This window comes from Limulus polyphemus, unplaced genomic scaffold (assembly GCF_000517525.1).
Source record: "Limulus polyphemus unplaced genomic scaffold, Limulus_polyphemus-2.1.2 Scaffold2451, whole genome shotgun sequence".
Classification (NCBI taxonomy): Eukaryota; Metazoa; Arthropoda; class Merostomata; order Xiphosura; family Limulidae; genus Limulus; species Limulus polyphemus.
Genome location: NW_013668061.1, coordinates 63,355 through 76,640, shown reverse-complemented (window position 1 = coordinate 76,640; position 13,286 = coordinate 63,355). Strand labels below are relative to the sequence as shown.

At 34.1% G+C, this 13,286-nt stretch overlaps 1 protein-coding gene across 1 annotated transcript in view; it reads right to left on the bottom strand.

The window, feature by feature from the left end:
- Nucleotides 1-13,286, bottom strand: part of LOC106466990 (myoferlin-like) — a 135,331-nt gene that overhangs the window by 96,580 nt on the left and 25,465 nt on the right. The window contains exon 7 of the mRNA XM_022395076.1: nucleotides 2,646-2,797. Coding sequence (XP_022250784.1) covers nucleotides 2,646-2,797 — 152 coding nt within the window. The remainder of the gene's footprint in view (nucleotides 1-2,645; nucleotides 2,798-13,286) is intronic.

Below are 13,286 nucleotides of genomic sequence, written 5' to 3'. Positions count from 1 at the left end.
CTTATTTTTAAACCATTCACAGCTGTTGCACCATGTTGAGTAACAAGGTTTTTCCTGTTACAAAATTAAATGAAAAACTGACTAGACAAAATAAGGTTTAAAATACAAAAGTTTAATAAAGATTTCATTAAAGCCAAATGATTAAAAGTTGCCTATGTATTTTTTATAGAAAATGAGTGATTTCACATAATCAGACAGTAAAAAAAAGGTTTTTAAGGCTCCAGCAATAATTAGATTAATTACAATATTAATGGTATTTTGGTTTGTACTGTTTTGTGACTCATGTTATTAAGGATCTTGTAAACATGCAACAAAGTCATGGGCCCCCATGCAATTTGGCACATAAAGAGTTTAAAATTTAAAAACCTGATGAGGTTCAAATGGAACCAACATGAACTTGTGCATCGAAACTGTCCATCAAAGAAACTGGCACATCTAAGTATAACCTGTATCACACCCATAAAATTATCCAACAAAAACTTCAAGTAGTTCAAATTATCAGCACACACATAAAATCATCTGGCAAATCATTCCACAAGGTAAAAAATATGACAGGGGAGGAAAAAATGTCTAATAACATGCCTAGACATTGTCTTCTACAGTTTATAATTATTTCCTCTAATATTTAGGATTTTATCCACAACAATATCCTCTCATTGTTTTGACCAACTTTCTATGAGCAGTTTATCTAAGCTCCTGACAACTGTAAACTCCTGAATCATGAAAACCAAGTTCAAATCTTTGAATCTTTTCATAGCCTAAATGCTTCAAAAGAGAAATAATTTTGGTATCTCTTCTCTGAAATTTTTAAAGCATATCAATATTTTTATAATAAATGGAACAAAACTAAAAACAATACTCCAATTAAATGAGGCCTCACAAAACTTTTGTACAATGTGATGATAATTTCCCTAATCCTGAACTTAAATTTCTGTAAGAACCTTGTTTTCTTTTTCACCACTACCAAACATTCACCCACAAGCTTGAGGCTTTTATCAATCATCAAACCCAAAATATTTTCACTCTCCATAACACCAAATGCCTGCACAAAAATAAGGGCTTAACAAATTTTCACACCCTAAATGCATCACATTACATTTAACAATGTTGAAATTAATATTACCACATTTGGCAGGACTGTCCACATCCAATTACATTAAGGAAGCATTTTCAAAGAATCAGTCTTAAACATATGTTTAACATCATCATCAAATTTAGAAATATTGCTGCTTATACAGCAGTTCTCATCATTGACAAAGGCAATCAGCAACATAAATCCCTTGAGGGACCCTATTAGTCACATTTTCATAGTTAGAATTAATGGTGTTTATTTGTCACATTCCTTTGTTTTCTACTTTAAAGCCAATTTTGAAACCACTTTTTGAGTTTTTCCCAGTTGTACAAACTTAACTTGGTAATTAACCCACTGCGAGGAACCTTATCAAAAACTTTCTGGTAGTCTAGATACACAGCATCAACAGGGGTACCTTCATTAAGACAAGTAAGAGCAACAACAAATTAGTGAGACAAGGAAACTCTTTCATTAAGTTACAAAAATAATTTTTCAATCAAGTACTAACCTTCAAGGTGCTTTTTCAAGTGATCCCTGACAGTGGATTTCAGTAGCTTACAAACAGTACAAAACAAGCTAATTAGCTTATCATTTGTATGGACTACCTTCTAGACTCCTTTTTAAAAATAGGTATCACAATGACTACCCTCCAATTATCAGGAATCTTCTTTGTGTCAAAGATTTCTGGAATATTTTGGTTAAAACCTCACCAACTAATTACTTAGCCTCTTTAAAATCTTAGGATGAACCTCATCAGGGCCAGAAACTTTAATAACATTAATATTTCCAAGCATTTCTAAAATATGCCTTTCTTTAATATTATACATGATAATAATATTGTCTGAGAAGAGCTCTCTCCTCTCTTTAAATGTATTAAATACCTTAAGTCTCTCAGTTTCCTCAACTTCAGTAAAAAACACTAGCAAAACAATTTTAACCCTTGACTATATATTCCTTTTAAACAATAAGGTTTCAATTTAAATCCCTTAACAGTTAAATATTTTCTTTCACTTATTTTGGTGTTAACATTAGCATAAAAGACCTTCTTAACCTGTTTTTGTTTATTATGTACTCTATCACTGTTCCAATGTTACCACTGAGTTTTTATTTTTTGAAAATGACTTAACTGGAGGTTTCCATTTATGTTTAACACAAAACCTAAAACAGAAAAAGCCAATAAGCAGGATTAACAAAAGTGGAAATATTAAAAAGCTTTTTTTAGTATTTTAAGAAAATCTCCATGGGTAACAATTTTAAATAGAATATTAAAAACAGCCTAGAAGATAAAATTATATGTTTTTTTACTTGAAGATAAGTCTTATCTATCACCGCCAACAGTTTTCACTTAATTCCTTAATAATTATCCCTAAAATTATGTCCAAATGGCTGTTTATAAATCAAAAACGTTAAAACAGGGGATTTTGTTAGCTAAGATTTTAATAAGTCTTTCAGTGCTTCATCATTCAAATATTTCTATTATTTAATGATCTTCTGACTATTGTTGGAAGAAACACACTGAATATATACAAATCACTGAATTATATTCAAGATGGAACTTCCATATCTGACTTACTTGATATTTAATTTTCTTGTTGGGAAGTATTCCATCTCTAATAGACATTCTTTGTCTTGTAAACTGAAGTACATTGGGATCTGTAAGACTAGCATCTTGTTGTTCTTCAAGAGGGGGTCTTCCTCCCTCATTTTTATCCTCATTTTCTTCTTCTACCAATAAAATAAAATAATTTTTAATTTCCAATAAAATCATTAAGTCACCTTTGTTTTCACAAGTACTTGGAATTACATCTTTAAAGCAACATAAATACTAGAGTAACGAGTAGACTGTGAGGTTCTACCTTTGTGCTTTTAGCCAAAAACCTATACCTTACAATCTAATGAATGTCATAAAATTCAAAATGCCCTCAGTCTCACAGATTGTTAGTAGTATTAATTAATGATGTTTTATCCCTTTCTTACTATATTGAAATACCAACCTCAGTTCCAAATTACTGATGTTGTGAATCATATGCCACACATTACTTTTAAAAATTACATTTTGACACACCTCATGTCCTTGTTTTGTGCTATACAAATCCACAAATTTAAAATGCATTAAATATCATCTCACATCTCTTTCTTTACTAAATAATCAAAGCTACTAGAATTAATATCATTATCCTTTCTTCCCAAATAGAGCCTTGTTTGCATGTTTATCACTGTTTCTTTTCAATATTATTGTAGTATTATAATAGTTATTTTGATTATTCTTTGTTCTGAATGTGTACAGTTTTTGCATAGCAAGTGGTCAAGAACACCACTAGGTTAATCTTGTTTCAAGTTACTTTTGTTTCTTTGTTATTTTCAAAGTTGGTAATACCTATTACCGCACATGGAAAACATTATATAATGTGACTTTGTAATAAGAATGTCAACAGCAATGGTCTTGAACAGTTGTAGAGGTTATATCTTGAGGATCTGGCCCTACTTATGTATAATAAGAATACCCAGTCATTTGGTAGCACATAACAGTTCCAGTAAATGTGAATTTTCTTGGAAACTAAAAATGTGGAATTTAGTTATTCTGCAACTTCTCTTTCAACTGGCTAGTATATTCGTCTATTACTTGTGTCCATTCTCATTATTTCAACTTAGCCAAACATGAATTTCAGTTATACTTCATGATTGATATTTTGAACAAATCTCCTGTTATCCAGCAAACATATCCAATATAACTCTAAAGTTCATTTTGTACCTGAATATACCACAGAGTGGATAAGTATGAGAAAATCTGGTGCTGTGACTTCAGGACTTCATTAATGCAGAGTATGCTAATAGCTGCTGAAGTGCATATTGCCCTTCACTTGACTTCTTGTATGATTTAACTTTAAAAACTTCATAGTTGGGAAAAGGTGTTTTCCAAGACTAGGAGGACTTATTATTAAGAGGAAGAGTCTGTCCTCAAAAAAAGATGGTTGTTTGAGAGAGAGACCAGTCGAGTCAATGAGAAGTCTTCTCTTGGATGTTAGATATTTGCCAATACTGAAAAATCCACGACTGTGATCACTTTGTGATTGAAGCCACCCAGAAATGAAGTAAGACTGGAGGAATCATTGTTTGATGTTGTCCATCAACCAACAATCAGAGCTATTCTACCAGCAGATGGCTCTGGTTGGTATCAGACCATGAAAGTGGAGCATGGGGTAATGGTGAGCTACCCCAAGCCAAGAAGTATACTGACAAAGTGAACAAGAGTTCATGGAGGAGCATGGGGTCAAGCAGAGGCAACAGAAGAGCTTCCTAGAGCACCCCATTTCTCTGCCACCCTAGTGTGGATCCTACCATTTGTCCAAATGTCAGACAACCAAGAGCTACTACCTTGTTGTATTGACAATGTTGTGGACATCTTGGTCAGAAGATGACTGAGAAGTTGAAAGAAAATCCTCACATCCTGCAATGATGCAGCCACACTGATATCCAGTGAATAGACAGGGCTATCCGAGACCACCTATGGTTTATGTGTTGCCCAATTTGCTGGCAATGTCCCAATTTGGATGTCATCGTATAAGGGAGGAGTGAAGCACATGCTTTGCCAGTGGTGAGTTTGGTGGCTTTTAAGTGAAGTATTCTTCATCACTGAGCAGCCAGATAGATAAGGCTATCAGTTTTGAACAATGGTGCAACAGGCACACAAGAGCCAATATCAAGCAGTGAATACTGCAGTTGTAACTCTCGAAAAATAGAAAAGCCTAAATAAGATCTGGCCATTGACTTTGGGAAGTCCAATAAATAGCTTACACAGAAAATGTGGTGGTTAGTCCAGCTCTTTCAGGGTGGGTGGATCTTGATATGTACCTGTCAGAGTACAAGGGTAAGAGACAGAGTTCCTGCTTGATACAGGAACAGCAAGAACACTGTTGGATCTTGCAGTATATCAGATGCTCCAAGCAAAACTACCTTTAAGACCAATTGACTCAAACTTCGTTCTAGCAAAGAGAGATAAATTATATGAAATGGTGAGGTCATGCTTTGACTATATATTGGAGGGTTTGCTTATAGAACAAAGGTAATTGTCTTTGACATCAGTTCAGGCATTGTCATTCTTGGAATGAATGTCTTGCAGAACTTAACAGTCAGTTTTGTCTATGCAACAAGTGAACTAATGTTCAAAACTTAATGCAGCAGCAGCAACTCAGTGACTTGTTGGCAAAAAATGTTGATGTATTTATTGGACCAGTTGGCTGATTGGGTCAAATCACAGTCACCAAACATCACAGATACAGGTGATGCACCTCCAATTATACAGTAGTCCCTGGTGGATATGATCTCTCCCAATAATGACTTCCCTTTAAACACAACTTTTTTCTATGCATGGAACAAATTTACATTGATCTGACCTCCCATGAATGACTTCTTGAAAGATGTGAGATACAACTGTGATATTTGAGTGGAAGGTCAGATAACGACTTTTCTTCATTTCAATAAAAAACGATAAACATGTTAAAATGTTAGTGTTTTGTATAGATATACTGTGCTTTTTTATTTGCAATGGTGGTAAACATGGGAGGGTTTTTCATTATGTTCAGTGAACTTAGTTTCCAATTTTGTTCCAGTTTCTTTGATTTAAAATTCTGGACAGTTATTGCACGTTATTTTATAAATGGATACTAAAATCATTATTAGATAAAATTACATAGAATCATATAATACGAACATCATTCATAAAATAATGTGCAATAACAGTCCAGAATTCTACATCGGAGAAACTGGAAGAAAATTGGAAACCAGATTCACTGAACATAATAAAAAATTCTCCCATGTTTACCACCACTGAAACTCAAAAAACAACAGTATATCTATACAAAACACTGTAATTTTAAACAAAGAACCAAACATCAATAAATGCAGAATAAAGGAAGCTGTCTTAATTGAACAAGACAGCCATACCCTAAACCAACATCCCAGGGTACCAAAATACCTATACATGTACACTATACTAGGCTGTGAAGCAATCTCTGGTTATGTGACCTCTGTGTTCCATACTTTATATAGGTACATATACAGTACAGTACATGTATTCATGTTGTGTTCATTTATTTGATTTTACATGTGCATGTATGTACGATAATCTGAATGAAAATGAATATTTTATGTAATATTCTTCAAAGTATGAATATCTCTTACCTCACTTATTCAATGTGATCAGAAAAAATTAATAATTTCAACAGCAATTAGAGCTTGATTACACCAGTTTACACATGAGTGTTTTGATGAGTATTGTACAATTGGCCGTGAAATTGAGACCATAACACAAGCTGGGAAAACCCTCCCCAGCCAATCAGCAGTCAAAATGAGTGTTTTCTCAAGATGTCAGATCATGCATGACATAAGTAATTCTCCCAGTGAGTTGTTAATCTGCAGCTTGCCATATAAAAGAGACATATCGAAGAATAAATCACATACATTTTGTACAAAGATCAATTCTGTCTCATAATGTCTCAAGAAAAGCAAAAACTTAAACAACTGACTTTTCAAGAAAAGGTTGAAATAATCAAAAAGCATGAAAAGGGTACCAAATGTGTTCACACTGCTGCTGAAATGCAGGTTGGCAAAATTCAAATTCAAACAATTGTTGCTGATAAAGTTAAAATCATGGAATTATGGGATAGCAGTTCTAATTTGAACATGAGAGTCACCAAAGTGGATAAAACTGCAAATCACGAACTTAACAAGCTAGTTTTTTATTTGTTCTGTGATGCCAGATCTAAGAACATTCCTGTTTCTGGAAAGATGATCCAAGAAAAAATTTTAATGTCATCAGTCGAACTCGGCCTTGACGACTTCACCGCATCAAATTGGTGGTTGGTATGCTTCCAAAAATGACCCAACATTTCATTAGCTGTGTTATCTGGAGAAGCCACTGATGTTAGCCAGGACACAGTAGATGATTGGTGCAGCAGACTTCCATCTATACATGATAACTATAGATTAGAGAAAGTTTTCAATACCGACAAAATTGGCTTATTTTTTCTTGTCTTGCCAAATAAGTCTCAAGTTATCAAAGGCAACACGTGTAAAGGTGGTAAATGTTCAAAGGAGAGAGTTACAGTGTTGCTAGGATGCAGTGCTGTAGGGGAGAAATTGACTCTTTTCATTATCAGGTGGTCTGCAAATCCTCAGTATTTTAGGGGATTTCAGAAGTCATCATTACCGGTGATGTACAAGGCAAACAAATTAGCCTGGATGATTTCAGCCATCTTCAGTTATTGGTTGAAGAAAATCAACAACAAAATGAGGCTACAATTCTGATGTTTGTCAGTAGTTGTTCAGCACACCCACATATGAAGCCTTCAAATGTCAAGCTCGTGTTCCTGCTACCAAATACGATGTTGCGCTTACAACTGTGTGATGTTGGCATCATAAAGACTCTGAAATAAACTTATTGCAAGAAACTTCTCTGTCACTTACTTCTGAAGATGTCCAAAGCACAGAATGCCAATGATCTTGCCAGTAAAGTCATCATACTCAATGCAATATACTGGTTGAAACACATCTGTGATTCAGTCCAACCAGAGATGATTCAGACATGTTTCATATGCAATGGGTTCATAAACCAGACATTGTCAGATACACCAGAAACAATTGCCACAGACAACATTGAGCCATTACTGCAGGGGACATCATGGAAAGAGTTCATCTCATGCAATGACAATGCTGGCACCATGCAGTTTTGGTCAAAGTCTGGGCAAACACATTAAAGAAGCTGAAAACTCCAACCTAACAAATGAAGATGACAAAGGAGACACCGAACTGGAAAACAAACCAGGGAATCCACAGCAATGGGAGTCTGATACCACACACTAAAAATAACCAACAAAATGCTTTTTGATATGATATCTGCTGTACTCAGAAACATTCAAAGTGACAGTGTTAAATGTGCAAAACAAACAAAGATGGACACTTTTTTTATGAAATAAATTTGGTGTCAATTTGTCATATTTTATATGTATGAAATAAAAATGTGATACATGTATGTTTTAAAAAATAGAGAACTGATTTTTATAAAATAAATTATTTCATATAAAACACAAACAAAACAATCTTAAGTTATTCTTACTGAACTGTTATCCATCATAACTATTATTATACCAATCATATGATTACCTATACAGCATATAAACTATTTTGCTAAAGCCTTGGCAATAGTGAATGACACAGTTTGAACTCAGTCGTTTGTTATCTCGTTATTGATCCATTGAATAATGACTAACTGTCAGATACAACTTTTTTATCATGGCAGATGTGTCAGTCATATCTAAGAGGGACTACTATACAACCACCATATAGGCTTCCCTATAGTACTAGAGAGGTCATCAGCACCGAAATATAGGGAATATTAGAGTATGAAATCATATAGTCTTCAGAGTACTTGGTCATCTCCTGTAGTAATTGCTAGAAGGAAGGTTGGCCCATGTTCTGTACTGATTTTAAATGGGTGAGCACAATAACTTATATTGATGCCTTTCCATTACTGCAAAAAGATAAATGTCTGGATGTATTGGAAGGGGCCCATTGATTCAATAATTTAGGCATGGTGTCTGAATTCTAGCAAGTTGAACTGAATAATGAGAGCAGACCCAAATATGCTTTTAGTAATAGAGAGGGTTTTTTTAATTCTACATCAAATCTCTGGCTGAGAACCTAAAAATAGCATTCCAGTGAAACTGAAACCCAGAAAATGTTCACTCATGTGCATGAATGTTGAATTTCTTGGTAATATTATGCGTAGAGAAGGAATATTGATAGATTCTGTTAAGATAGCACTGATGCAAGATTGGCATCAACCTATGATGAAATAAGAAGCCACAGCTTCCTTAGTTTTTGTGTCATATTGTTTATGGGTTGTGGCCAATTTCTCTAACATTCTCAAATGAAGTAAGGAATATGTGCAAACATTCCAGTCCTTGAAATGTGCTTTATAGAAGTACCAGTGTTGACATCTTCATGACAGTGGAATTGAAGCATTATTATCAAAGCTGTACGATTGAGTAGAATGTGTAATCACATATGTTAGTAATACATTTATGGATCCTGAATACAAATTCTTCACAATGAATAAAGAACTGTTCGCAATTGTTGTTTTTGTAAAAACACTTTGACACTACTTCTTTAGTAAAAAGTTAACTTTTTGCATGAATCAGGTATCATTGAAATAGTTTATGAACTTTAAAAACTTCAAATAGGTATAGCACACTGGATAACGGCACTACATAAGTATGCTTTAATCATACAGTATAGCCCAGGCCCACAATACTGAAATACAGAAGGATTATCTTGCCAGATGGTGAGACCCTGTCCATTTGTTGAAGGTGTAGATCCTGGATACCATGCAAAAGTTAAAATAATTTCAGCTACAATGACAAATGATACAGTAGGGGATTCCATTAGTGGATGGATGCCATAATTAACACTTCAAAAGCTCCAGAAAGAACAACGGAAGGATCAAGATCTAGCATGGGTGTTCCTTGCCTGCAGCAAAATGAAAAGCATCCGACTAAAATTAAGGAATGTATTACAGATGCACATAATTTATGTCACTTGTATTTCAGTTACATGTGAAGGGAGATGTAATGTACCATAGTTACCAACCACCAAGCAATGGTTTTCAGATTCTCCAGACTTTGCATAAAAAAAAAAGACTGGAAGACGTCAAGGTGTTACTTGCATTTTTGCTAACAATCAATGGTGTTTTCTAGTCACTTTTAAGATTTTTAAGGCAAGATGTGTCTTGGGCTAATTTTTTAATCTTCTGTCCCTTTCTTCTGCTCTAATGTCAAGCCCATGTTTGCTAAGTTTGTTAACCTAGACCAAATTAGGTGGGATGAAGACTTACCTTACGTCATGATAGCTTATAACATAAGTGACCGAATCTCAGGTTGTTAACTAAAGATGTTAATATTCCCTTAATACATTTTGCTTCCTGTAATAGCTGTATAATCATTTGAAATCTTTTAAACCATCAAAGAGAATCAATGCTTCTACACAATTTGATCTGATAATTTTGTAATTCCTGAGTGTTTAATTTAACTGCTTATCTGCACCTTTAATCTATTCAGCTTCTATTGACATCTAGACCACTTCTTTTTTTAAGATTTACACTTACTTTGCTTTAGCCTAGTAATAAGCATTTATCATTTCAAGTGTTCAGCAAGTTTGGTTAAGGGAATAACCTTCTTCCATTCTTTGCTTTAGGAACTTAATTTAGACACTACACTTCAAATCTGTTTGATAATGAAGCCACCAATATGTGATAGTTGTTACGGTTTCCTGTTGTAAGGTTACTTAACATTTTTAAAGCTGTAGAAAACTACGAATGGCTTGCAGTTCACTACTCCATCCATCCACCTGGGATATTATTTCAAATTGTGCTGATATGCTTTCCATGGTAGGTTTCAATATAATCTGTTGGTTTCATGACTTGGTAATGTTGCTGAACTAGCAACTTAACAAGATATGTTGGAAGAATAGTTGATGAAAGTTTTGTAGCCATAGGTTACACAATAATAGTAGTAGTAGTAATAACAGGTATCGACTATATGGGTTCTTATATTACATATGGCATGGTTAATAATGTTTTAGGTTGTAATTCTTGATTGAAAGCAGTGTGGCTGGTGTGATCCTTTCATTTGCCACTTTAGATTCTAGAAGTGCTATTCTCATGTCAATGTCTTTTTGTACTTCTCATAAGTTATAAACTGTTTCTACTTCATTGATGTCCTTTTCTACTTCTTCAATTTTGTTATAATTCTTTTGCAAAATTGCTATCGCTTCCATCCCAATTTTCTGTCCTCTTCTTCTTGATCTCTTAATTTTATGAAACATTTGTCTTGGGCTCATTTTTTAATCTTCTGTCCTATTCTTCTTGATTTCATCTTTCAATTTTGCTGTCCCCTCCTGCTGTCCATCTCTAAACTGTTTCATCATTTACAGCAAATTTCTTATCTCCTTTTGAGTATCAGTCATCTTGTAAGTTGTTGTTGCTGTTTTAGTGCAAAGTTTTACAGTGGACTATGTATGCTTTGTCCACCACAGGGAATTGATCCCCGGAGTTTAGTATTGCAAATCCATAAACTTACACAGGCCTCTACACAGAATGTTTGAAAGAGAGGTTCTAATTTGTAAAATAAAAAAGCGACATATTGTGCTAATGCTATGGAGGGGGGGGGGTCTAGGGGCATTCTCCCCAGAAAATTTGTAAAAAATAGGTGCTTTGAGATTAAATCTGGAAGCAATTTTGCATGAAATATAGGTCAAACAATTGCAAAGCTGTTCACATAAAATCCATAAACATCCAATGAAAAGTCAACAAATCACCATTCTGTTCTAACAATGCATGAGGAGATTTAAATTAGCCTAAATATATACATTTTATTATAGTAAAGTACTGTACTACTTACATACAGAGTAGTTATTAATTGTTAAATTGTTTACTAATTTAAACAACTCTGTACAACAATAGTATATTAGCTATTTCAATCATTAGCTATCATATACATACATGTGTGCACTACTGAAATAACATGTTAGCATGATCAATTCTTCTGGATGCTTTTCCATAAATAACTCACAGTTTCAATGTTGATAGCAGTGTCATAATGATTATATATTAAAACTAGAACACTCAGTCTTTCTTTGGTTTGTGTACACCTCAGGTAATTATTCAACCAGCAGAGAACAGATGCCAAACATTCACATTCACTTGAACTTCATGGCACTATTTTGTACATCACAAAAATGGGCAGCAGAACCCCCCCCCCCCCGCATTATAGCTGACCCACCAGAAGACTCATCTTGAAGTTCATTAATTCTATGATCTGTTTTATTTCTAACAAAACAACCTCACTCCTAACACTATTATTGTAACATTTTGTACTTTGGGCAGGTTCTTTTGGATTTCATAAAATAAAAGGACAATGTAAAGTCCAGTCGATTAATGAAAGCATTTTATTTCTTGTGCCACAAGTTTAATAACTTCCATGGTTTTGTGAAGTAAGATAAGCCTATCTTCATAAATAACACTAACCAGTCATTTAATTGCTGCTTTTATCATTACAGTATTTTTAGTATGTCTAGTGCTTCACTGAAACACAAACTCAAAATTTACAAAACTGAAGGATAAAAAGGTAAAACAATTAATAAACTCACCAACTCAGTAACCAGTCCACTATTTTAACAGACACACTAAGCAATTGACAATCTCTACAACCAAATCTCATCTAACTAGCATTTTAATACTTTCAAAGTATTTCCTGAGATTTCAAGAAACTCCAGACATTAAACTATGCACTAATCATGTGACAATAACACTGTCTCTGAAGAAACAATATAAAAGTCTAAATTTAAAAAAATTACCTACAACACTATCTACCCCCATATATCTGAGTACCCTCTGCACAGTATTACAGTTTATAGTACCTGACATAACTGATGTGAATAATATATAATATTTTTTAAACTTTAAGAAATTTAATGATGAATTTCTTATAACAATTTGTTACTTTTAGTTCTGCCCCCCAGTGGCACAGCGGTATGTCTGTGGACTTGCAACGCTAGAAACCGGGTTTCGATACCCGTGGTGGGCAGAGCACAGATAGCCCATTGTGTAGCTTTGTGCTTAATTCCAAACAAACAAACAAACTTTTAGTTCTAAAAAGGAAAATTGGAAGTTATGAACCAAGAGTATACATATCCAGTAACCAACACCAGTTACCTTTCTGATCCAGAATAATCCCCCCCCCTTTTGTAAACCAATATATAAAAAAAACTAATAAAAGTATGTTATTGCCTATGTGTGTGTGTGTGTTCTTATAGCAAAGCCACATCAGGCTATCTGCTATATCAACTGAGGGGAATAAAACCACTGATTTTAGCATTGTAAATCGGAAGGCTTACTGCTGCCCCTCTGAGGGACAGGTGCCTATATATCACATTCCAATTACTCTGTGTTTTCTCTACACATCAAGGATGCTAACTACTCTTAATTTTGTGTGTAGGCTATACATCCTGATAATGGGGTAGGCTGAAACGTTGATGTAATAAATCTATATATATAAAAGGGGAAGTTTGTTTATTTTGTTCGCTATAGGAAACCAAAAGGTTGAACTTACAAAGTTTTAAATATCTTCATAATAACCAGTTTTTGCAAGAAATTTAATGG